General features: G+C 46.0%; 1 protein-coding gene across 1 annotated transcript; it reads left to right on the forward strand.

Annotated features, from left to right (window-relative positions):
• Positions 1–226: 226 nt before the first annotated feature.
• Positions 227–1174, forward strand: LOC138301671 (olfactory receptor 5AP2-like). Its single transcript, XM_069242186.1, has one exon. It carries the CDS (start codon positions 227–229, stop codon positions 1172–1174), a length of 948 nt encoding a protein of 315 aa, XP_069098287.1.
• Positions 1175–24891: the final 23717 nt, after the last annotated feature.

Here is a 24891-nt window from a genome sequence, read left to right on the forward strand (position 1 = left end):
TCCAAAGACAAATAAAACGGATTTCAGCAAAAAAATTGAGGTAAGTAGGTAAAATCTTTGGGAGAAGACCACCCTAAGGCTGACAGGTCTAACAGAAATCTACTCATAATTCTTCTTCAAGATAATGCCCATATCATGACAATAGGCATATTCCTTTCATTAAGGTGATTTGAAATTGTAACATCATCTCAATGTTAATGCTTATTTATTCTATTGCAGCAAAAGCATGGACATAAACAATGGAACACAAGTGTCAGAGTTCATCCTTTTGGGTTTTTCAGATGACCCAAAAGTGCAGATTGGACTTTTCTCTACTTTCACTGTTACATATATGATCACAGTAATCGGCAATCTGCTCCTGGTGATATTAACCTGGTATGATGCAGCACTTACGACTCCCATGTACGTGTTTCTCTGCAACTTGTCCCTCATGGACCTGTGCTTCTCAACTGTGACGGTTCCCAAAATGTTGTCAAATTTCCTAGCCAAAAAGAAAAGTATATCCTTTGTGGGATGTTTTGTGCAGCTGTACTTCTTCCACTTTATAGGCAGTGCAGAATGTTTCCTCCTGACCATCATGAGCTTTGATCGCTATGTGGCCATCTGCTGCCCACTGCGCTATATGCAGGTGATGAGTAGACACGTCTGCTTCTGCCTGGCCTCTGCCAGCTGGATCAGTGGTTTCTTGTTCTCTTTTGGTCACACATCCATGACTGTGACCTTATCATACTGTGGCCCCAACCAAGTGAATCACTTCTTCTGTGATATCCCCCCACTACTGCAACTGTCCTGCTCTGATGTCCACAGCACAACCCTAGAAATTTTCATATTTGGGGGAATGGTGGCAGGGGGTTCATTTTTGTTGACCCTCACTTCTTACATCTGCATTATTACTGCAATCCTGAAGATAAAGTCTGCTTCTGGGAGACAAAAAACCTTCTCCACCTGTGCAGCTCACCTGATCGTTGTGTCCATCTTCTTCAGCACTATCCTCTTCATGTACCTAAGGCCAAAGTCCAGCTACTCTATGGATCAGGATAAGGTTCTCAGCGTTCTTTATAATGTTCTGACGCCATTGTTGAACCCTATGATCTATAGCTTCAGAAACAATGAAGTAAAGGTAGCGTTGAAGAAATGTATCAGAATAGGATTATTACATAAGTATCCCAGATGACCACAACCATGGAATAAAACTATTTACTGGCTGATAAAATGTCATATGCTATTATTGTGTTATAAGTTCTTTTGTGGAATGTATCCAGCTAAGAGTCAGGCATTGACAGGATTGTCAGTTGCTGTCTGGACCTTGGTGGGACCAGACGTGTTAGGTGTCGTGGGCACCTGACTTCAACAATAAAGTCTTACTAGCATTATGTATTGATTTGTTTTATTCGTTTAATACATGTTTACAAAATAAAATCCAGATTCCATCATTTTTCATTCGGTCTTTGTTCAACAAAAGAGAAAGGATACGGAGAGTGCAACTTTTGGATAACTTCACTTTTTCAGACTTAATGAAATCCGTCAAGAAATCTGAAAACTTTGTTTGATGTAATCACGTCTGTATTGATTTGCCCTTTTAGGAAATATTTGAAATGGTAGAAAACATTGTCGCCCCTCAATCGATATACATATTCCTCTTCACCACAAACCTCTCTGACCTGAAATGTCCCTAAATAATGCTCCTTGTAATGAGATTATATAACAGGCAAAACCACTTCAAATGAGAGCTCTCACTAAACAACATTACTTTGGTGATGGAATTCTGCCTACAGGTACCAACATGGGAAAATCGAACTATGCCCAGAAGACACCATCTTGGGAGCAGCCCAGGTAATTATGGACAATGCTGAGTATCGGTTGAAAACACCAATCGTTTAGGGTGTTTGATACAACGATATCAAAAACATATGGTGAGAATGATATCTTAAAGGTTACTGGACCAATATTTTCCAGTCTTAACCTCCAAATTTCAATAGTGAAAGCTAAAAGAACCACCTTGAATATCGACCTTCTAACGCTGCACATGGAGCCAACCGGTACGAATTGACAGAGACCCCCAGACCATGGAATTTAGTTTTAACATGCCCCTCCACATCTCACTACACCTTCCACAACACAACCACTGCATCCTACATAACATTGCAGACCCAGAAATGAACTGTCCTGAAGTTTATTGACCCACAGTTGTTTTAAGCATCTTTTAACCCTTTTGCTGCCATGACCAAACATGGGCTGTCCTGAAATGCAATGACCCATAGTTATTGTAAACATATTTTAATCATTTAGCTGCTATATCTACATCTGTATATGCAATGAAAGGATATCTATCTAGCTATGTATCTATCTATGAGAAAACTGGGCTGACTGCAGAAGTAAAGGAAAACCAGCCAAATTAGTTTTCCCCATTGTAGTACATTAGCTCCATAGGCTAACATTAAGAGGATTTATTTACAAATAATAAGGTCTCATTTCTGCTAGAAAAGAGCTAAATATGTCAAGTTTGGCATTAAATTAAAAGTAAGAATACATGCACCAACTTGCCAATGTTGGATTTACTATAACTAGTACAAAGAAAGAGTTTTAGATCTCTTTCTGAAAGTTACCAAAATCAGCCCTGAAGTGTCCTTTCATGATTGGTCAGTCTTTTGGCAGCCTGCGCCAAGTTACCTTAATGAGGTGTGAACAGGCTGGGCTGAAACAAAGGAAGCATCTGGTGCAAGGAGTATTGCTGCAGCAGATGGCAGAGCAGGAAGAGGGATAGAGTGGCCAAACTGTATCTCAAAGGAAGGAAAGCCACCTGTTACAGAAACCAGTCCTCCCCCATTTCCTGCTCCCCCTGCCACACGGAGCCCAAGTAATTAGATTAGGAGAGGGGCTGGAAGGAGTGTGGGAGAGAAACTTAGACATACTAGTGGGTGGGCCAGACGAAACCTCAGAAGGATAGGTTTTTTCCATGCTGGATTTTTAAAGAATATTGCTTTCTGGGGTTGATTTTTGCCACACTTCACTGGAAGTGGTCACCCCAGAGGGCTGCACCCTACACCCCATTGGCCAGGTCTGCCCCCTGCTTCCTAACCCAGGAGTAAGGATACTTATGGCAGAACTACCCAAAAATTCAGAACCCTGCTAGAAGAAAATACTGGAGAAGAAGGACTGCCCAGCTAAACCCCTGGTCTGCAAACAGAAGCACTGCACCCACAAGGACTGCAAAACCTGCACACACTGGGTTTCACCAAGAAAATGACTTTGCCTTGCTTCTACAGCCCCAGGAGTAGACTCCATGTAAGCTAAAGTGTTAGAAATGGGGTTTCTAGGAGGCAGAGGCATTCACCTTTGTCCAAATAGGGACCACAATCCTCGTCAGATACAATCCAAATTATCCTATGCCCACCCTCTGGTACCTTGGCACTGAACAGTCAGGCTTAACTTAGAAGGCAATATGTACAGTATTTGTGCAATACATCCTATGGTAACAGAGTGAAAACACTACAAAAATACACCACATGTGGTTTAGAAAAATATAAGATATTTATCTGGTTAAATTAAGGTCAAAACTATAAAGATTCAATAAGCACAAGTTCAGATTTCACTTTTGCAATATTAAAAAGAGTCTAAGGCCCTCATTATGACATTGGCGGTAAGTGCTGCTTACCGCCATGCTGACTGCTGCCAACATACCACGACCGCAGCAGTATACTGCTACGCGTATTATGACCCACACATAGAAATCTGCCACTATACAGACACACACACAAGTCCGCCAGCCCAAAGGTCAGTGATAAAATGGCGATACCAAAACCCACACCATTAGGCCAACAGAAATACGCCCACAGCATTATGACCCATGAATCACTGCGGCGGACATTCAACCGTGGTAAACCATTGGTGGTACAGACCGCTGCGCTGAAAATACACACACACATACAAAACAACACTATATTGGACAATTCAAAATACACACACCTGACACACATACACACACCACACCCACACACCCACACCAATATAAAACACACACACACACACTACCCAACAAAAAAAAAATTGAGAACTGAGAGAGGGACAAGCCGGGAGCATCCACTGAATAAGAGCCACAAAACACCATCACCCATACACCATCCATGCACATCACAGCACATAACCCAACACATCACTCCACACACCCTCACACACACAACTCACACTAAACCCATGGCACCACAAAGACTCCCCAGGTTCTCAGATGGGGGGGCTAAGGGTCATGGTGGAGGAAATCATCCGGGTAGAGCCACGGCTATTCGGATCACAGGTACAGCAGACCTTCATTGCAAGGAAGAAGGAGCTATGCTGGAGAGTCGTGGTCAGGGTCAACACCGTAGGACAGCACCCAAGAACAAGGGATGACATCAGTAAGAGGTGGAACGACCTATGGGGGAAGGTGCGTTCCATGGTAGCAAGACACCAGATAGCTTTACAGAGGACTGGCGGTGTACCTCCACCTCCTCCTCCACAACTAACAACATGGGAGGAGCAAGTCTTGGTGATCATGCATCCTGAGGGCCAAGCAGGAGTAGCAGGAAGACTGGACTCTGATAAGTCAAATGTTTACTACTTTATCCCCTCCATCTGCATGCCATTGCAAACTCCTACTCCTACCCTCACCCCATCACTCCACCACCTCACACATACCCCACCATCACAACCCACCCATCCCAATACCAAGCCCTGCATGCTGCATCAATGCATGGGCCCCCATCAGAGACCTGCATGGACACCCATCACCACAGCATGCACACTAGTGACAATCACAACCAGATCACAACTCACACAAGCCAAAGCTGCCTTAGTAAAAACAACCATAGAGGGAAACATACCCAAGCACAAGATGTCACACACAGAAACAATAACACTGCATTTACATCCCTACAGGACCCCTACACAATGTCACCGGAGACGAGGTGCCAGCAACATCCAGTCACCACCGGAAGAGGGCCACAGTGATGACAGCAGCTCTGCACGCCTGGATCAGGATGACCAACCTGGCCCATCAGGGACCTTTGGATAGTCGGTGACGCAGCCACATTCCCAAACCACTACAGAGCCTCCCTCCTCAGGAAACACCACCACAGCACCCACCCAGCGGGCCCATCCCTCTGTCTCCAGGACATGTCAATCAGCAGTGTGTCCACCACTACAGGGACCCCAGGCAACCCCACAAACACAGGACGATCAGGGACCTGGGGTCAGTGTCAGTGGGCACACGGTTCAGGGGACAGAGGCACAGGACAACAGGGAAGCTGGGAGGACTGCTGTGCGGCCGGGGAGGACAGGCCCAGGGAACCAACTCTCCATGAGGCACTCACCAACATCCTGGGAGCATACCACCATTCCCAGGAGACCATGGGCCAGATACTGGCCAAGCTGGAGGAGACCCAGCAGCTGCAGGAGGGACAATATCTGGGGATCAGGGAGGACCTGAGAGACATCCACACCACCCTGGTCACCATTGCAGGGGTGCTGCCAGACATGGCCAACACCATGATGGAGGCAGTGGCACCCCACTGAGCCTCTGCCACTAGCCAAACCAATGAACAGCCTTCCACCTCCGCTGCCGCTAGTGGACAGGAGGCCCTGCCAAAGGGACAACAGGCCACCAGCACCCCTCCCCCGGAAGAAGGTGGACCACCCGCAAAAGTTCCCTGCGATTCAGGAAGAAGCCAGAGACTATTGCCAAAACCCTGGCAGGAAATAAGACTCTTCTGATTGTCACCCTTGTGTCCCACTCTGTCACCCTGTCCATCTTGAACTGCCACTGCTCCTCTTTCTATGCCCCCTTGGACAATGCACCTGTGATACAAATAGACTGGACTCCAACCTGGACTTTACTCCATCATCCCCCCTAGCCCATTGCACATCCCACTCTACCTCTTAGCACTTAAAAAAACACCCTTTGAAAAAATACAAGTATGGAGTATGTCATTCGTTTAACAAGGTTTAAACATTGCAATTCAACTGTACAGAAATGTATACATAGGAATGACCTGTAGTTGGCTGCAGTCAACACACCAGGAGCGAAGGGGCACAAATATCTGCAAATGGAGATGCCAAAGTCTACAGTGAGTGGCCACAGAAGTGGGAAAATCAGCCTGCCAGTGACAATGTAAACCACATGACAGTCAATTAAATGTGAACTTACACTGTCTTACCTGTGTTTCATTGGAAGTATTGACAAATTATTGCACTTCTGTTGTCCTCATCCTCTGCCTCTTCATCTTCACTGTCCACAGGGTCTACTGCTGCCACACGGCCATCTCCAGCCTAATCCTCCTGCAGAAAAGGCACCTGGTGACGTTAGGCAAGGTTGTGCAACATGCAGCATGCCACGATGATCTGGCTGGCTTCTTGGGTGAGTAGTACAGGGATCCACCTGTTAGATGGAGGCAACGAAACCTGGCCTTCAGGAGGCCAAAGGTCCTCTCTATAATTCTGCTTGTTCGCCCATGTGCCTCATTGTAACGTTCCTCTGCCCTTGTCCTGGGATTCCTCACAGGGGTCAGTAGCCATGAGAGGTTGGGGTAATCAGAGTCACCTACAAATATCGAGGAACAACTGTTAGCCACACACCAACCCAAAGGGCCCACACCATACCCATATACCAACATCCAATGGGTGGGAACCAGGACTCACCTATTAGCCACACCCTGTGCCTCTGGAGTTTAGCCATCACATATGGGATGCTGCTATTCCTCAGGATAAAGGCATCATGTACAGACCCAGGATATTTTGCATTGTCCTGGGAGATGTACTGGTCAGCCAGGCACACCATCTTCAAATTCATTGAATAAAAGCCCTTTTGATTTCTGAACACCTGTTCATTTCACCGGGGGGGGCAAATGCTATATGTGTACCATCAATTGCCCCAATAATGTTGGGGATAGGTCCAATTGCATAGAAATCAGTTTTCACTGTGGCCAAATCCTCCACTTGGGAGAAAGCGATGCAGCTGCACATGTGTTTAATCAGGGCAGACAACACTCTGGTCAGCACTATTGAGAACATTGGCTGAGACATTCCTGCTGCCAAGCCCTCTGTCACTTGGAAGGAGCCAGTTGCCAGGAAATGGAGCACTGATAGCCCTTGCACAAGAGGGGGGATCCCAGTGGGGTGACGGATAGCAGAGATTAGTTCAGGCTCCAATTGGGCACACAGCTCTGTGATTGTGGCCCTGTCCAGTCTATAGGTGAGGATAATGTGCCTGTCCTCCATTGTTGCTAAGTCCACCAGGGGTTCTGCATATGGGGGTATCTCTCCATCTCCTATTCATTTGCAGCAGTTGTAATCTACGGGGCAAAATGGTGAGCAGCTGGTCAGTATCTTATATTTCCAACCACTACACTTCAGTGCATGTCGTGATTGTAACAGTATTTTGTTGGAGAGGTCCAAATGGTGCATATGTGTACTGTGACACAGTTAGTAGCCATGGCCTGCACCCCCCCTGAAATGGCATCCGCCTGTCCTGTTTGGAGGTACAGGTGGAAATGAGGTAATTCCGCTGACGTTGTGCGCCGTCACAGCACACAGCAGACAGACAACTCCCACAACAACTCCCTCTACCTCCACTCCCATTTCCTCTTCCTGCCCCAATGTCCCTAAGAAGCTTACCTCTCTACCTTAGACCTCTTCCCTAGCCCTCCCCCCCTCCGTCCCCCACATCAGACCAGTGTGGTCAGACCCCAGCCAAGCACCTCAGCCACCCAGTCCAGGGGCACAGTAGTGTCCACAGCTACACCAGGTGGGAGAGGATCCCAGGTACCAGGCAGCCACACTGATAGGGTGCCTGCAACACATTCTACAAGGAAGCGCAAGGAGGCACCCCCAGCAGCTGCAAAGAAGGGCAAGGAGTCACCCCCGGCTGGTAAAAGGAAGAGCAAGGAACAATCCCTGACTGCTGAGAGGAAGGGCAAGTAGCAGTCCCCAGCTGCTGCCAAAAGGAGCAAGGAGCCATCCCCAGCTGCTGGCAGGGGCCTGTACCAGGGGGCAAAAAGGACAAGAGGCCTGGTGCTGGGGCTCAGTCACCAACCATCATGGTTCAGCCATCCAAGGCTGCAGGGGATGGGCTGGAGTCTCCCCCCACCACTGCTAGCACCACAAGCAGCACCCCCACCAGCACCAGCACCACTGCCAGCAGCAGCAGCCGTAGTGGGTTGCCGTCCGAGGCTGCAGGGGAAGGGCTGGAGCGTCCCCCCACCACTGCTAGCACCGCCACCAGCACCACCACCAGCACCACTGCCAGGAGTAGCAGCCCCAGTGGGCAATCATCCGAGGCTGCAGGAGAAGGGCTGGAACCTCCCCCCACCACTGCCAGCACCGCCCCCAGCACCACTGCCAGCAGCAGCAGCCCTAGTGGGCAGCCGTCCGAGGCTGCAGGGGAAGTGCTGGAGCCTCCCCCCACCACTGCTAGCACCGCCACCAGCACCACCACCAGCACCACTGCCAGGAGCAGCTGCCCGAGTGGGCAACCATCCGAGGCTGCAGGAGAAGGGCTGGAACCTCCCCTCACCACTGCCAGCACCAACACCTGCACGGCCACTGCCACCACTGAGCAGCCGTCATTGCCGGCGGACAATGTGTAGTCCTGCGTACATGGGCTGTTGTGCTGCCTGGCCCCTGCAAATCCTGTGGGTCAGGTGAGAGACTGTGACCTTGCACCCCCCAAGATCTGCATCGCAGGGCACAATACCCCCTCCAGAACCAGTGGGGAAGACATCGACTCACCTCATCATTCCCAGGATGAAGCACACTGGGCACAATGCCCCCTCCAGAACCAGTGGAGAAGCCATCCACTCACCCCATCCTTCCCAGGATGAAGCACACTGGGCACAATGCCCCATCCAGAACCAGTGGAGAAGCCATCCACTCACCCCATCCTTCCCAGGATGAAGCACACTAGGTACAATGCCCCCTCCAAAACCAGTGGAAGTAGTCACCCACTTGAGAGACTGTGGCCTTGCACTCCACAGGACCAAGCACACGGCATGGTCTGCGCTCCAGAGCATGTTGGCACATCACCCACTTGAGAGACTGTGCCCTTGCACTCCCCAGGACCAGTCAGTGGGCAAATTGCCCACTTGAGAGACTGTGGCCTTGCACTCCCCAGGACCAAGCACAGAGCATGTTGCCCCCTCCAGAGCATGTGGACAAGTCACCCACTTGAGAGACTGTGGCCTTGCACTCCCCAGGACAGAGTGATGGGCATGTTGCCCCCTCCAGGACCAGTGGTGTTGTACCATCTTCCAACTGAGGTGCCCCCCATTCCCTGTCCTCCTGAGGTGCCTGTCTATTTTCAACCTGATGCCCCATGCAGTGTTCTCTCCATGTTGTTGCAGGAATGAGTTTGGGCCTTGGACTTTGTGATGTGGCCCTGTGGCTCACGGACATTGAGGACTGGGCAGTGTCCCTTGCATTGTAAATATGTAAATACTACTTGGTTTGGATGCACAAATTTCACCTATATTTATCTTATTACAGCCTTTTTACACTATAGTAATTGTCCTTGCATTATTCCTGAGGGGTACGGTGTGTATACTGTATGTTATGTTACTGCATCTGGTTGTGTGTGTTATTTTGTATTACATTTGTTGTTGCTTTAGTATTGAGTGTGTGCTGTTGGTTGGGAATGGATTGGTGGATCTTGCTGAGGATCATTCTGCAAAATAACTGGCAGACCCCTTGTTTGTATGAAGATTCATGATGGATCCGCAGATCCATAAAATTAATAAAAGATAAAAGACTTGGTGCATTGCATTTATTGAAAGACTACATAGGTTACCTTTCCTTAATTTTTTAATGTTTAGTTTTAAAATATGTAACAAGGATGAATGTGTGAATACAAAATATATTTCCAAACCTGCAAAAATGTATATTAGTAAACTGAGCTTATGGATAAACTTGTAGTACAACTTAGATTAAAACATCATGAAAAAAACAAAGGTTACAAGGACATTATATTTAGGAAATAGCATTAAGAACCAGTAGAAATTCATGGAAAAAACAAGGTTACAGGTGTATTATAGTTAGGACATAAATTTAAAAAGAAAACTTAGAAATTCACTGAAAATACCGAAATTCACTAAAAGAGTTACAGGGACATTATAATTAGATTCAGATTTTAAACACACACAAAAAACATAGAAATTCAGCAGTTATAGTTACCTGAGTTCAGTGTAACTTATACCCCCAGGAGTGCACTGCTTATCACCTCACATATTACATAACTCATGACATGGTCAGTAACATCACTGATGATATCACCAATGACATATAAAATGGCATCACTGGTGCCACTGCATTCTTCACCACTACACTGTATGCTACTTCACTGTACACTATTCCACTGTATAATACTCCACTGTTCCCAATCCACTGTATACTATTCCACTCCATTGGACACCATTCCACTCTATGACTCTCTACTCTACACTTTTCCACTCAAGGGCACTTCACTGTATGCTGCTCCACTCAATGGCACCCCATGGCACTGCACTCAACAACACAATGGGGGTCATTTTACGGCCAGGGTAAATATGGCGGTCCCACCACCAAGAGGGTGGCAGTGAAGACCGCCACATTATGAGTGAGCCGGGTTGGGCTTTGCCAACCCGCCACATCTCCATTCCTACCACCACAGAGGTTGGAACCGCCAGGCCAGAGATGATCATCTTCAACCCAGCGGTCCACAGAAGATCGCCGGCGGTATTAGGAGCCGGCCTTCTGACATGGTTTCCACAGCAGTAGCACCGCCACGAAAACCATGGCGGAAGGGTTACCGGTGACAGGGAAATCGGTGACAGGGAATTCCTTCCCTGTCACCTGTAGATGCCCCCGGCAAGTAATAGACCCACCCTCCCACACACCCCTGCAGCCACAATGCCACCCTCCCCCTTCAGCCACAGCGCTTCCTCCCCACACGCATGCACACAGACAACCCCATGCACCACACATTCACCCATTCACCCACACTTACAAACACGCATCCACTCACACGCATCCATGCATGCATTCACAACATCCATACACGCATTCACAATTACATTCATAGACGGATTCACAACTCCATTCATACACGCATTCATGCACGCATACTAACACGCATCCAAACATGCATACTCAAAACCATCCAAACATGCATACTCACATGCATACACACTGACATGAAGACACAAACTTACTTCAACATTCAGACATGCATACAAGCACGCACATACACAATCATGCACACATGCAGACACCACACATTCATACACACACAAACAACACCAACCACCCTCCTTCCCCCCCCTGTCAGACGATCACTTTATCTGGTCTGGGGAGAAGGTCATCCGGCAGGGAAAGGGATGGGATGCTTCCACTGCCGGCATCGCCCCGCCAGCAGGACACTGCCAGGCTGTATTTTGACCCATATTATGGCGGGCTGTGTCCTACTGGTGGGGGGGCTGGTGGTGGCACCACCAGTGTTCTTTTGCCCACCAGCATGACTACTGCCAGATTTCCACCCAAAGTGTGGCAGAAATTTGTCAGTTCCCATGATATGGCAGACGGGAGACCGCCAACACGGGCAGTCTCCTGGGGTCCGCGGCTTTGGAGGTATTGATGGAAGACAGCCAAAGTTGTAATGAGGGCCAATATGTCACTCCACTCTAGCCCCTGTGCCATCCTCTAGTCTCCTTTACCTCACTCAACTGGACAACACTATACTCCACTCTATGCCACTACAATACTATTCAACAGTTTGACAAACCCTACAGCACAGCCTACCACTACATTGAATAAGTGTCACTCCACTCTATAACACTTTACTCCATTGTATTCTATGCCACTATAGCATTCGATACTCCACTGCACTCCACTATATGACACTTTATTCCACTCAAGTACACTATACAACAGTTTAGCCCACTGTACACCACTATATTATTCTTTAATGTACCCCACTCCACTCTACAACAATCAACTATACTCTATGAAACTGCACTCAACAACACTCTACTTACAATCTAGCCCAGTAACCAACACCTCACTAGAGTGTATGTCCCTACACTGCATTGTACAGCATTCCGCTAAAATGTATGCCATTCTATGACACTCTACTCAACTCATTACCAATCAATACCACTGCACTCCATTCCACGACACTCAACTCAACAACAGTACAGTTGACAATACCCCACTGTATGACACTCAAATATACTGTACAACATGCCACTCCAGTGCACAAAACTCCACTATACGAGACACCACTCCACTTCACTATTCAACACTTTACTCCTCTATACAAAACACCACTCACTGTACTCCACTTCAATCCACAATAATACACTCTTTGATTGTACTCTTTATGATACTGTCTTTTACTGCACTCTACAACAGTTCACTTAGCACCACATGATTTAATGACACTCAACATCATGATTCGAAACACATTTAAAAAAAAATGAAAACCATTTTAGTGTAATGATCAAAGTTACATTTAGAATGTATGCACCACCTTCAAGTTACTATACCTTGTGCACCTCCATACACATTCTTTTCATCTGTCGCCATGCTACATTAACTATATCTCGCCTCTCTGCCAAGCACTTGTTATGAAAAATGATGTCATTTTAGATGTCATGAGTCTTATTATAACTGCTATGATTTCACATGTTATCAGTTATATAAAATGCAAAGTATAATCAGTGCATGGAGAAACAGCAAGTTATAGTTAATGTAGTGTCGCAATTGATGCAAGAAGAATGTGTTTGAGGGTGCGTGACGCATAGTAAATTGAAGGTGGTGCATAAATTCTGTATGTAAGTTTTATCTATGAGTGCGTACATTAGAAATGTAAGTTATAGGTATAACTTTGCATGTGTCTTGTTTGTATGCTTTAAGTTGGCTTTGTATATAAAAAATAAATAAAGTTTTCATAACTATAACATAGTTTTAACCTTTGTTTTTTTTTTCATGAAATATATACATATATTACAGAGTGGTGGTCACATTTTCCAATTCAGCAAGTGTAATTGGTGGAGTGATGGTTGCTTACTGATCATTTGACAAGGCTGTTAGGGTTAATACCTTTCAGCCAGTTGTTAATATGCCTGGGCAGAACTCCTGGAGTTTTAAACTGTGGAATTCCATGGAGTTATATAAAAACTCCACGAGTTTCTGTGAAAGGGAGGTTGTTCAGCACTGAAAAATCAGCACAATCGGCACCACGCAGCAAGCCAAAGGGTGTAGCTTCTTAAGTAGATTTTCTACTCCAGCTGCAGCTTTCTGAACGTGAATGATTGTGAGTGCCCACAACTGCCCAGGACACCTTGTGACAGTCTGTATTGTAGAAACCTCAGGGGATGACAAACCTTCCTCACGCTTGCCAACTTACTATTTTTGAGCAAAAACTCCACCACATGGCAGTTGGTGGAATTCGGCCAGAACTCCATGTTGCAAGCGTAAGATGGAGTGGCTAAAATTCCACCAATTCCACCGTGGAGTGGAATATATCGCCAGCCCCTAGATGGAAATAGGCCCTGGTAAAAAAATTTGTGGTTCAGAATAAATTTTTTACCAATGCTCGAAAAAAGCCTTTGCAGCTAACTCAGAGTGATTCATTACTTTACCTGTGCCTAGATCGAGGATAGATTTTATGAAGTTTTGATTATGTTTCTGTTTTCATATATTTCTTTCAGCTCTGTTGTTGAAGCTTCGATTGTCCCATAATAGCTTACTGTGGGTCTTACATCACCTCCTGCATTTAGCATTGCAGAGCTTCTGAAATGAAGAGAGCCAGACCTCTAACTGCTCCGCTTACAGATGCATAAAAGGCATGGGATCATAACCTGGAATTCTTGAATGAGGTGGAATGGTTTTAAAATGGGCAATAATTGATCTAAAGATGATCCTATTGCTGAGGCCATTAACATTACATGAAACTATCTTTTTAGGTTTAGGGGCAATGATTCTTCTTTGGACACCTCCAAGTTCCACTTTAACCACATTCATGGCCACACCATGAAACCTTTTTCGGGGGCCGGACCATGAACCGCTACCTTGTCAGCTATGACATAAGAAGCTGGGTTTCAACATACACTTAAAATGACACGACACTTACTCTTTGAAGTCTTAATAAATGTTTTCTACTTTTTATTTGCAAAGGTGCCCCTCCCTGAACCCAATACCTCCTTCCTAGCTTGGGTAAGTGTCCCCATAATCTCATCTACCCAGGTCATTGTGGTAACACTATTAGTCCCTAGCTAGGAAAACCACCCGGAAAATGCATTCCCTTTGGGCCCTCACTAGTTTGGTGCCTTGGAAATTAACTCGTGATATTTATAGTCCCTCCTCCCTTAAACCTCCAACATCAGGCCCAAACAATCCAATGTATAATGTAAATCGCACAGCAACAGGGGGTCAAACTGAAACGTAAGAACATGGAAAAGTAAAAAAACAAAAGTAACTAACCAGCAAGGAGAGAAGAGCTGAATAAAAAGACAGCTTAAATGCTCTTTCCCCTAGAGTTTTTATTTCATATCCCTATCTCAAGATACGTGTATAGATTCCAGAAATGCATTAGTCTGTCCGACTGAGGAAAGATCTGAAAATGTTCATTGAAAACTCCGATTGTTAAACCAACTCAGTTTGGGTCCCCACCTTCAAGAATGAGTTTATCATAAATGTGAATTCCTCACGTCGACATGCCGTCGTCAACAACATATCGTGGGAGATTCATTATCCGAAGTTTGGAAAAATCTGGCTTGTATTGCTTTTAATAATAATATCCTCTCAAGACAAATGTCTCAAAAGCTGATCAGAATAGAAGGGGGACATTTTGCATCCCGAAACTGGTGGCTACAGACTCAATGAGAATGCATAGATCTATGACTTTTTGGATCTGCTCTGAAATAACATACGTTTTGATCACATCCATTATGAGCTTGGTTTTATCTTGGCCGTTCTCCCGACCCACAGGAATCCTGACAAACAGTAAATTCAAAGGAGGGCTTACTCGCTGAGGTGTACCTGCACCAATTAAGAGATTTCTTGGTTACTTTGTTTAGTGACATCTTCACTGGCAACCCCCTAGCTCATCACTGAGACCAGTTTAATTCGTTTTCTGAAAAAAAGAAGAAAAGCCATCCGAGAATCCGAATTCATGGAGCCTCATAAGCTTACTTAAAAGGGACTATACAGTTTTTTAAAATAAAATCTTTGCCAACAAATTAGCTTCACAAGCTCTAGTTGTGACGCAGGAAGATCAAAATGGATCCTTACCAGGTAAATAGATTTCTATTAATACCAATTATCTTTTAGAGGCAACTGATTTTTATTCAACTAATAACTTCAAGGAGGAAAGTATTATTCTCAACGCAGATTTTTTTTTCCAGTCCAGTGAAAAGTGTTATTTGCATTAATGACTAAATTTTTGTTCCCAAAAAGTCTGGCCCAACTATTAAGAAACTGGCACAACAATCATAATTAATTAAAAACTAGCTGGACGAGTTGTCACGAATCGAGAGACTCAAACAGGTTGCCCTATGTCTCCTATCTTCTTTTGCTTACTCATCGAATCTTTGGCCTGTACAGTTTGTCAAGATAATTTATATTCCCAGTCACTGGTGCCCCCAGAAATTAAATTGTTTGTGGACGATCTGATACTCTAGCTGGCTGTGGAGGAAAGGGGCATAAAAACGCAATCTCCAAAATAGAAGAATTATTTTTTATAGGTTAGTATAAAACCAATAATTCAAAGTCGGATGCCCTTTTATTCCATATCACCCCAAAGGTCCTACCTACAAGAATGAGAACCTTTTATTCACCAATTGATCCAGTTACGTACATGAGTACCTTCATTACAACCAATTTCAGCTATATGTTTCAACTAAACTACGTCCCAATACTAGAGAAGGTGTGTAGGCTATTGAACCTAATGCAGATGTTACCATTAACTATTTTTGGTCAAGCCACACGGATCAAAATGAATATGCTTCCCATGTTTCTATTCGTCTTCTCCAATGTTATGATTAAAGTGCAGCAGTTTTTTAATTAAAAAGATGCAATATTACCAAATTTAAATAGCTGGGACAAGAAACTACAGATCATTTTAAAGACGTTGAAATTAGATAGAGAAAATGAGGGTTGGTGTTTCCAAGAATTAAAATGTATAATCAGGCAGTTCTTTTGGATATGTTAACCCGAGCTGCTACTACCAACAACACCCACAATTATGTCTTCTTCAATAGGAAGATTAGAGACGTTTTTCCCTTTTTTTTAAAAAAACATACTCCAGAAAAGTCCTAGTTATAAGATGCCACATATAATAACCAATAGATATAATGTCATTTGGCAGGATTTTAAAGCTCTCAGGTTCCACTTATCTTTACGTTTAGCCTAGCCGATTAATGCAATGAAATTCAAAATGGCTTTTTACCATCTGTAGGAAAGTGTCCTTGTTGGCATGGTTACCCCCACCCACCACTTTTTCCCTGATATTGACTAAGAGTGTGCTGGGATCCTGCTAACCAGGCCCCAACACCAGTGTTCTTTCCCAAAATCGGTACCATTGTTCCCACAATTGGTGCACCCCTGGCACATTTAAGTCCCTTGTAAAAGGTACCCATGGTACCAGGGGCCTTGTGGCCTGGGAAGATCCCCAAGGGCTGCAGCATATTACGCCACCCTGAGAGACCCCTCACCAAGCACATGCACATTGCAATTGCAGCTTGTGTGTGCTGGTGGTGAGAAAAAGACTAAGTGGACATGGCACCCCTCACAGGGTGTCATGCCCACCAACCACTGCCTGTGGCATGAGTAAGCCACCCCTCTAGCAGGCCTTACACCCCTAAGGCAGGATGCACTATACCACAGGTGAGGGCATATCTGCATGAGCAATATGCCCTTAGTGTCTAAGTCCATTATTAGACATTGTAAGTGCAGGTTGGCCATATTGTGTAACTGGGCTAGCAGTTTGTCATTATGAACTCCATAGCTCCATAATGGTTTCACAGAATACTGGAAAGTTTGGTATCAAACCTCTCAAAATAATACACCCACACTGATGACAGTGTTGGGTTTATTGAAAAATGCACCCAGAGGGATTCTAGTGCAGGACTGACCAGTCTGTGCCAGCCTGCCACTTTCAAATGAGTTTTTGACCACATTGGGAGAGAGCCTTTGCACTCTCTATGTCCAGAAACAAAACCTGCTCTGGGTGGCGGTACTTCACACCTCCACCCTGCAGGAACTGTAGTACCTGGCAGTAAACCTCAAAGACTCAGACCTCTTGTTACAGTGCCCCAGGGCAACCCAACCAGTGGAGGCGTCCACCCCACCACTCCCCGGACAAAGCCCCACTTTTGGCAGCAAGTCCTGCGGGAAAATTAGGGAAAACAGAGAGGAGTGACCACTCCAGTTAGGACCACCGCTAAGGTGTCCAGAGCTGAAGTGACCCCCTCCCTGCAGAATCCTCCATCTTGGTTTGGAGGACAGGGATCAATAGGATTAGGTACGTGTCCCTCACCCCAAAGGGATTGGACAAAGGAATGGTGTAGCCACTCTCAGGGACAGTAGCCATTGGTTACTGCCCTTTTTCCCCTGTAACGTCCCTAAGGGCTCCCCTGAACCTAGCTCATCCAATTTCTAGTGCCATCAAGAAGACAAGAAGAAGAAAGAAGAAGGACTGCTAAGCCGACCCCCATCAGAGAAGACTGAAGACACCAACTGACTTGGCCCCAGCCCTACAGCCATGTCTCCAGCTTCTGAAACCCTGCTTAAAGGAAGTGACACATCCTGCAGGACCAGCGACCTCTTAAAAGCCTCAAGAGGACTGCCTGCACACCAGAGAACCAAGAACTCCCATGGACAGCGGCCCTGTCCAAGAAGAAATTCCATCCAAAAACTCCAGAATCACCCCAAATCCAGGAAGCCTGCCCACTGTGCACCCAGCACCCATGGCCTGTGTCCAGGTGGCCCAACCAACTGGAGCTGGTACCCAGACAATTCTGAGCAAGTGACCACCCTGGGTTTACCCCTCCTGTCGAACACAACAACACCTGCAACCTGCATTACCTTCCTGAAAGCGACAGAACCAGACAAAGATTCCTGACGCCAAAAGGTACCCCTGCACCTGCAGTCCCCTGGCCTTGGGGAATCTGACCAGCCCTTAACCTCCATAGGAGCCCATTAAATCAACCTCAACTTTGATCTCTGCACCCGGCCAGCCCTGGGTTGCTGGTGGTGGCTGTTTGGGGTTAACTTAAACCCAAACCTGTGGACATCATAACCCCCAAAGATTGGAACTATAAGTCTTGTACTTACCTCAAAACTGAGCTAACATGTCTCCCCCCTAAGAAATGTTTATGAAAATTTCACTGTCAACTTTTAAAACACATTTTTGCTATTCATTCGCAAGCTGTATAACTTGCCAAATTGAAACAAAGTGGCATTGATGTATATTCTGGATACGTACTTGCAAATATACTTACCTGAAACTTGAATCCTGTGGTTTTAGAAATAAAATAACAACGTATATTTTTGTTATATAAAAACCATTGGCCTGGAGTTAGTCATTGAGTGTTTGCATCATTTATTGACTGTGTTTGTGTACAACAAAAGCTGTGCACTAACCTCTGATAATCCTAACTGCTCAAAGGCACTACCACCAAAGAGAGCATTAGTATTATCTACTTTTGCCTCTGTTAAGCCTAAGGGGAACCGCTGGACTCTGTGCACACTATATCCCATTTTGATATAGTATATACAGAGCCAGCTTCCTACAACCTGGCACCACATTGCACAGTCACAGGCAGCCCATGGGTCAGCTGGGGGGTTCTATGGTAGAGAGGATATCCCTCTCAAGTGGGGTGAGTCAGAGGTGTGCTCCAGTTTGTAGACCTGAGAGAGCCCTGAGCACCTCTACCCTTGTGTCCTTCACCCTCCTCTAGTCATCCTGCCACTTCTTCTTGATGTTGGTCACAGTCCAGATGACCTCCCCCAATTCAGTGACTGCCGTGACCACCTGCTGCCATAAAGCTGCCTTTTGTGAGGAACTGCTGCTGTAGGTTGGGAGACTATACAGTCTCTTGTGGTTTCTCACAATTAATTTCAGGATCATGGTGGTTTCTTCCTCTGTGTAGTTTTATTTCCTCCTAGTGGGCAGCGTGGCTTCATGATATGCACCACAAGCAGACACAGTATGGTTCTTGGGAAACCAGAGCCTTGCTTGTGCGCTGCTTTTATCTGTTTTTTTGGGTCTAGGTTGCAGGTGAGCTTGATTATGTGAAGGTGCATGTGATTACACTGATTACGGCTGTGGTCTGGGTGATCCGGCCCGAGTTCAGATGATCCGCCCGAGTGCAGATGATCTGACCTGAGAGCGGATGATCCACCCTGAGTGTGGACGTAAAGATACTACTCGTAACTTACCTTTGTGACTACCAAGCAGTTCTAAACTTACACTTTTGATCTAAACTTAGACCATAGTGTAGGTTTACCTTTGTGAATCTTGGTACTAGATATAGGAGCATTACATAAATACGTTGTACTACTGGGTAGGTGACAAAAGGATGCCCTATTACACTGCTAGGTTTAAGATACAATTTACTTTCACCATATTGAAGTAAGACACAGTAAATAAAAACAAGAAGACAATTCAAGGTTATTCCCTATCGTGAATATAATGGACATAATTCACAATGCAGTTTCTGTGCCTTCCAAAGAGTAGGGCAGTCTTACCCATATATGTACACTTCAGGCTTATCTATCAGACATATGTGCATGAAACCTATACCTGCTGGATGTCTCCCTTCCTTTCCTCCACAGAAATTGGAGATGCCTCAAATGCACTAAAGGCCTAAAAGAATTTCTAGTTAGTAAAAGAGAGAGCTATGTACAGATGAGAGAAAACTGCTAGTGCATCAGGAACATCAATTCTACGTGTTTCTAAATAAAAGCCTATTTTAGAAATTTATCTTTGAAAAAAACAAAAAAAAACGTGCCCACTGGCCTACAACAACATGTTGCACCTGTCGGAAATGAGCATTATTGCAGAAAGTGCAGAATCTTCAATGCAGCAGCATTTTTTATTCAGAATACACATCCTATTGAATCACAAACCTACATGGTTATAGTCGTCCGTGAATGTCTTAACTTGTTTTTAAGTTTTATGAAGTTGTTCTATCCCATAGCACAGCAAAACTGAGAGCATTTGCAAAATATAGCTTGAAGAAAGAAGAAGACCAGAGCCGCCTCTGTAAGCAAGAAGGGTGATGGGGTGTAATCTGTGACCCATAACAGCGGTGAGTCATTTCGGAGGGGATAGGAACCAATTGCAAACTAAAGCGTTGTAAGAACTGCTTTCTGTTTTTGGCAGTTTTACATAGCACAAAGTTATCTCAAGGGTATTAGAGCATTTTACATGAACGCAGGATTACATTGCACAAGGTTAGCCACAGAGAGATTATGGGCCTGGTTATGAAGTTCGGTGGACATGAAGACCCGTCTGGTGAACTTCCAATGAGGAGGTTGCTGCCATGCTGGCTACCTCCCCACTGCACGACTTTCTTGCTGGGCTGACGGGTGGAAACCAAGATTTCTGCCCATCAGCCCAGTGGGAAAGTGGTGGCACCATTGTTTCGACTCATAATAGAGCCGCTGGCAATGCTGCCGCCCCAGGGGGCACCCTCGCAAAGCTCAGACAGTGAGCATTGCGAGGGTTCTGGCAGGGGGACCTCTGCACTGCCCATGCCAAGTGCATGGGCAGTGCAGGGGACCCCCTGTGGCCCCCTGCACCTGTTCTCCACCAGCCTTTTCATGGCAGTGATACCGCCAGGAAAAAGCTGGAAGAGAACCAGGTCATAATCATCATGGCATCACTGCATGTAGCACCATCCTGGCTGATTCTGGCATCCGCCGCCGTCAGCTCATTATTATCAGCGATCCTGGCAGAGACGGCGGTAGCCTAGTGGTCTGACTGCCAGAGTCATAATGTGGCAGTCGGACGGCCATGGTCAATACTGCCAGTCTCGTAAGGAGGCCATGAGTGATTTGCTCAGAATTACAGAATGTTGAACACATGCCAAGACTCAAACTTGGTTCTCTAATTTCAAAGTCATCAACTCTGGCTGTTGGGCCATATGTCCTCCCCTTTGAAGTAGGGTTCTCAAAAGGGGCTGTGAGGAACAGAAGCTTGTCTTTACTCCAGCCTCCTCAGACATTTGTATGTTCTGAGATCAAGAGGGGAAAAATGGTTTCAGCACAAGGAGATTCCTTCATTTCAATAGGGATATGTCTGTAAGGGAATATTAGGCTTACCCAGGAGGGTAAATGGCTGGGGCCATCTTGAAAGAGGAACTCTTGGAAGGTTTACAGTAGAAGGATAAAGGAAATGCTACACAGGAGGTTGTTTTTTTGTGAGACATTTGCTGTGATTGTGTGCAGGAAATTCTCCAGTTACTGGCTAGTGTCACAATAAGAATAAGAATAGCACCCCACCACCATATCATCAGAGCACTTCTGGAACAGGAAGAACAGCTTGAAGAAGAACAATAATCAGTCTGACAACTGAGAAAAAAGACCAACGGGCTCCTGTCTCCTTTCTGACAAAAAGCAACTAGAACTGCTCTCCAGAAGTCATATGGCTGACTGCCTTTTGCTGATAGAGGGACACAAAAGACAAAAGAAGTCCTTACTCTGATGAAAATCTAGCTGCCCATTTTGGACTGGGCCTTTAATGAGCCCTGTCTGTAGAGAGACCTGATGCCTAGAAGCCCAGAGGGATATATACTTGACAAGAAGTGACTTTCCCAGCATCAGAAAATGTTCGCGACTTAGTTATTTCATAGACCACCAGAGGACACAAGCAAACCCTAAATTAGCCTGCGCTCAACCCTCTGGTAGCTTGGCACTAAACAGACAGGCTTAATTTAGAGGTAATGTGTAAAGTGTTTATGCAAGACTTCAAACAATAATAAAGTAAAAATGCCACACAAAAATGATGCCACACCAAATTAGAAAAAATAGATTCTATTTTAATAAACAACACCAAAACAGCAAAAATCCAATCAGTAGAACCAGAGATATGAAACTTTAAAGAGTTTAGTGAAAATAGCACCAAAAAGCACAAAGCCCCAACTGTGGATATCTGGTCACACTGGACTCAGGACGAGTTTAGGCTGACTGAAAGGGAACACAGGGTGGCTACAAGGGCCCAGTTAGGCCCACTAAACACAGTACCATCAATCCTGGTTCGCAAAGTAGTGCGAGGATATGTGTAGAAAATGTGCTGCACATCTGAAGCTATTCATCAGGTCTGAGGTGTGGTGAGGCTGTGATGAGAGGGCATGCATCATCATTGAGAATCCTGTTGATGGAGCTTGCAATGCAAAGTCCAGCATCGAAGATGAGGTGCCAAGTTGGGGCAATGCCTCAGATCCAAAGATCTGCAAGACTGCGATGCAGAGCCTGGCATTGTCGTCGAGGCTGCCGTCAATGAGGGATGCAAGGGCCTGCACTGAGGATGCAACAAGCAGCAGTGGTTCCGATGGGCTGTGATGCAATGCGGGTCTTTACATCAGGGCTAATCAATGCAGTACCGACGGTGTGTTGGTTCTACTCAGGGTTGTGCTGCAAACAGAGATGTGTCGGTTCCATTGGATCCACAGAGACTGGCAGAGCAACATAATCCCAGTTGCAAGGGTCCAGGACTGAGATGGCATCACTTGGCAGGGTAGACTCACACATGCCGGAGTCCAGGTTCGGATGCAAGGTTATTGGAAGCCTGTTGTGTCCCAAAGGCTTCAGATCAGGAGGCCAGCCAACTAGCCCCTGGAATCACTCTGGGTTCAAGAGATGCAGGTTCAGCCCTTCTCACACAGACAAGTGGGCAGCAGGTAGCAGTCCTTCAGAGCAGCAGTCCAGAAGAGTGGCAGTTCTTTAAGCAGCACAACTGTCTTTCTTCCTGCCAGTATATCCATAGGTCCAGTGTAGTGCAGAGTTAGTGTCTACGTTCCAGTATCAGTTGTGCCTTTGAAGTGGGTAGCAGCTTCTAGAGGCATGCCTTTGAAGTGCACAGACACCCTTCCTTCCTTGTCCTGGATCCAGACTAACTACACCGGGTGGGCAGCCCCTTGTAATGAGCACAGCCTATTTAAGTCTAAGTGGGCCCAGTTCCTCCCTCCCAGTCTGCCAATGATGGTCCATCCAGTTACACCTAGGCTTCCCATTGTTGCACTAGACCGTTCAATGTCTGTCTAGGAGGAATACGAAAAGATGAACTAGCAACTACACCCCGTCATGTGACCAAGAGAGAAGCTGCAGACACCAAATGGCTAAGGTAAGAAAATGCCAGTTTTCTAAAACTGGCATTTTAAAAATTGTGATTCAAAATCTGACTTCACCATGTGAGAAAGTAGCCTCTTTCCAGCATGGTTACCCCTACTTTTGGCCTGTTTATGAGTGTGTCAGTGTGTTTTTACATTGTTACTGGCATCCTGCTAGCCAGGACCCAGTGCTTATAGTGAATAACCCTATATGTCAGTACGTTTTGCCTGTCTCACTAGGATCCTGCTAGCCAGGACCCCAGTGCTTATAGTTTGTGACCTAATGTGTGTGTTGTCAGTAGTGCTTGACTGTATCGCTGAGGCTCTGCTAACCAGAACCTCAGTGCTTATGCTCTCTCTGCTTTTAAATTTGTCACTATAGGCTAGTGACTCCATTTACCGATTCCGATTGGCACACTGGACCCCTCTTATAAGTCCCTAGTATATGGTACCTAAGTACCCAGAGCACTGGGTTACATGTGATCCTTAAGAGCTGCAGCATTTCTTTTGCCACCCATAAGAAGCTCAGACAAACCCTTTTACAGGCCTGCCATTGCAGCCTGCGTGAAACAGTGCACCCACTATTTCACAGCCATTTTCACTGCACTTAAGTATCTTATACGTCACCCTTATGAATAACCTTCATTTACTGAAGGCTAGCTGCAACGTTACTAAGTCTGAGGGCACCCTTGCAGTAGCAAAGGTGCCCCCACGCAGTCCAGGGCCAATTCCCCAGAACTTGTGAGTGCTGAGACGCTAATACATGCGTGCACTATATATATGTCAATACCTATATGTAGCTCCACAATGGCAACCCCAAATATGGCAATATAAGGTGTATAAGATCATGGAATTGTCCCCTCCATTCCACATCTGGTATTGGGGAGCCAATTTCATGCATCCTGGGGGCTCCACCATGGACCCCCAGTACTGTCAAACCAGCTCTCTGAGGCTGGCACTGCAGCTACAGCTACTGCCACCTCACACACAGGGTTCTGCCCTCCTGGGTTCTGAGCAGCTCAGTCGCAGGAAGGCCAAACAAAGCATTTCCTTTGGGAGCAGGTTGTTACACCATCTCCCTTTGGAAATATGTGTTACAGGCTGGGGAGGGGTAGCCTCCCCAATCTCTGGAAATGCTTTGAAGGGCACAGATGGTGCCTTTGTTGCATAAGCCATTCTACACTGGTTCAGAGACCCCCAGTCCCCCCTCTGGCGCGAAACTGGACAAAGGAACAGGGAGTGACCACTATCCTGTCCATCACCACCCCAGGGGTGGTGCCCAGAGCTCCTCCAGTGTGACCAAGACTTCAGCCATCTTGTTTACCAAGGTGTGGGGATACGCTGGAGGCCTGTGAGTAGCCAGTGCCAGCAGGTGACGTTAGAAACCTCTCCTGATAGGTCCACACCAGATAAAGAAGCCAATCCCCCTCAGGGCTATTTAGGGTCTCTCCTGTGGGTTTCTCTTCAGATTCTACTAGCAAATTTCCAGCAGGAGTCCTCTGCAACTACTACTTCATCCTCTGCAACTTCAGCTCCAGCCAGCAACTGCAACAGTTTC

This window comes from Pleurodeles waltl, chromosome 6 (genome assembly GCF_031143425.1).
Source record: "Pleurodeles waltl isolate 20211129_DDA chromosome 6, aPleWal1.hap1.20221129, whole genome shotgun sequence".
NCBI classification, from domain to species: domain Eukaryota; kingdom Metazoa; phylum Chordata; class Amphibia; order Caudata; family Salamandridae; genus Pleurodeles; species Pleurodeles waltl.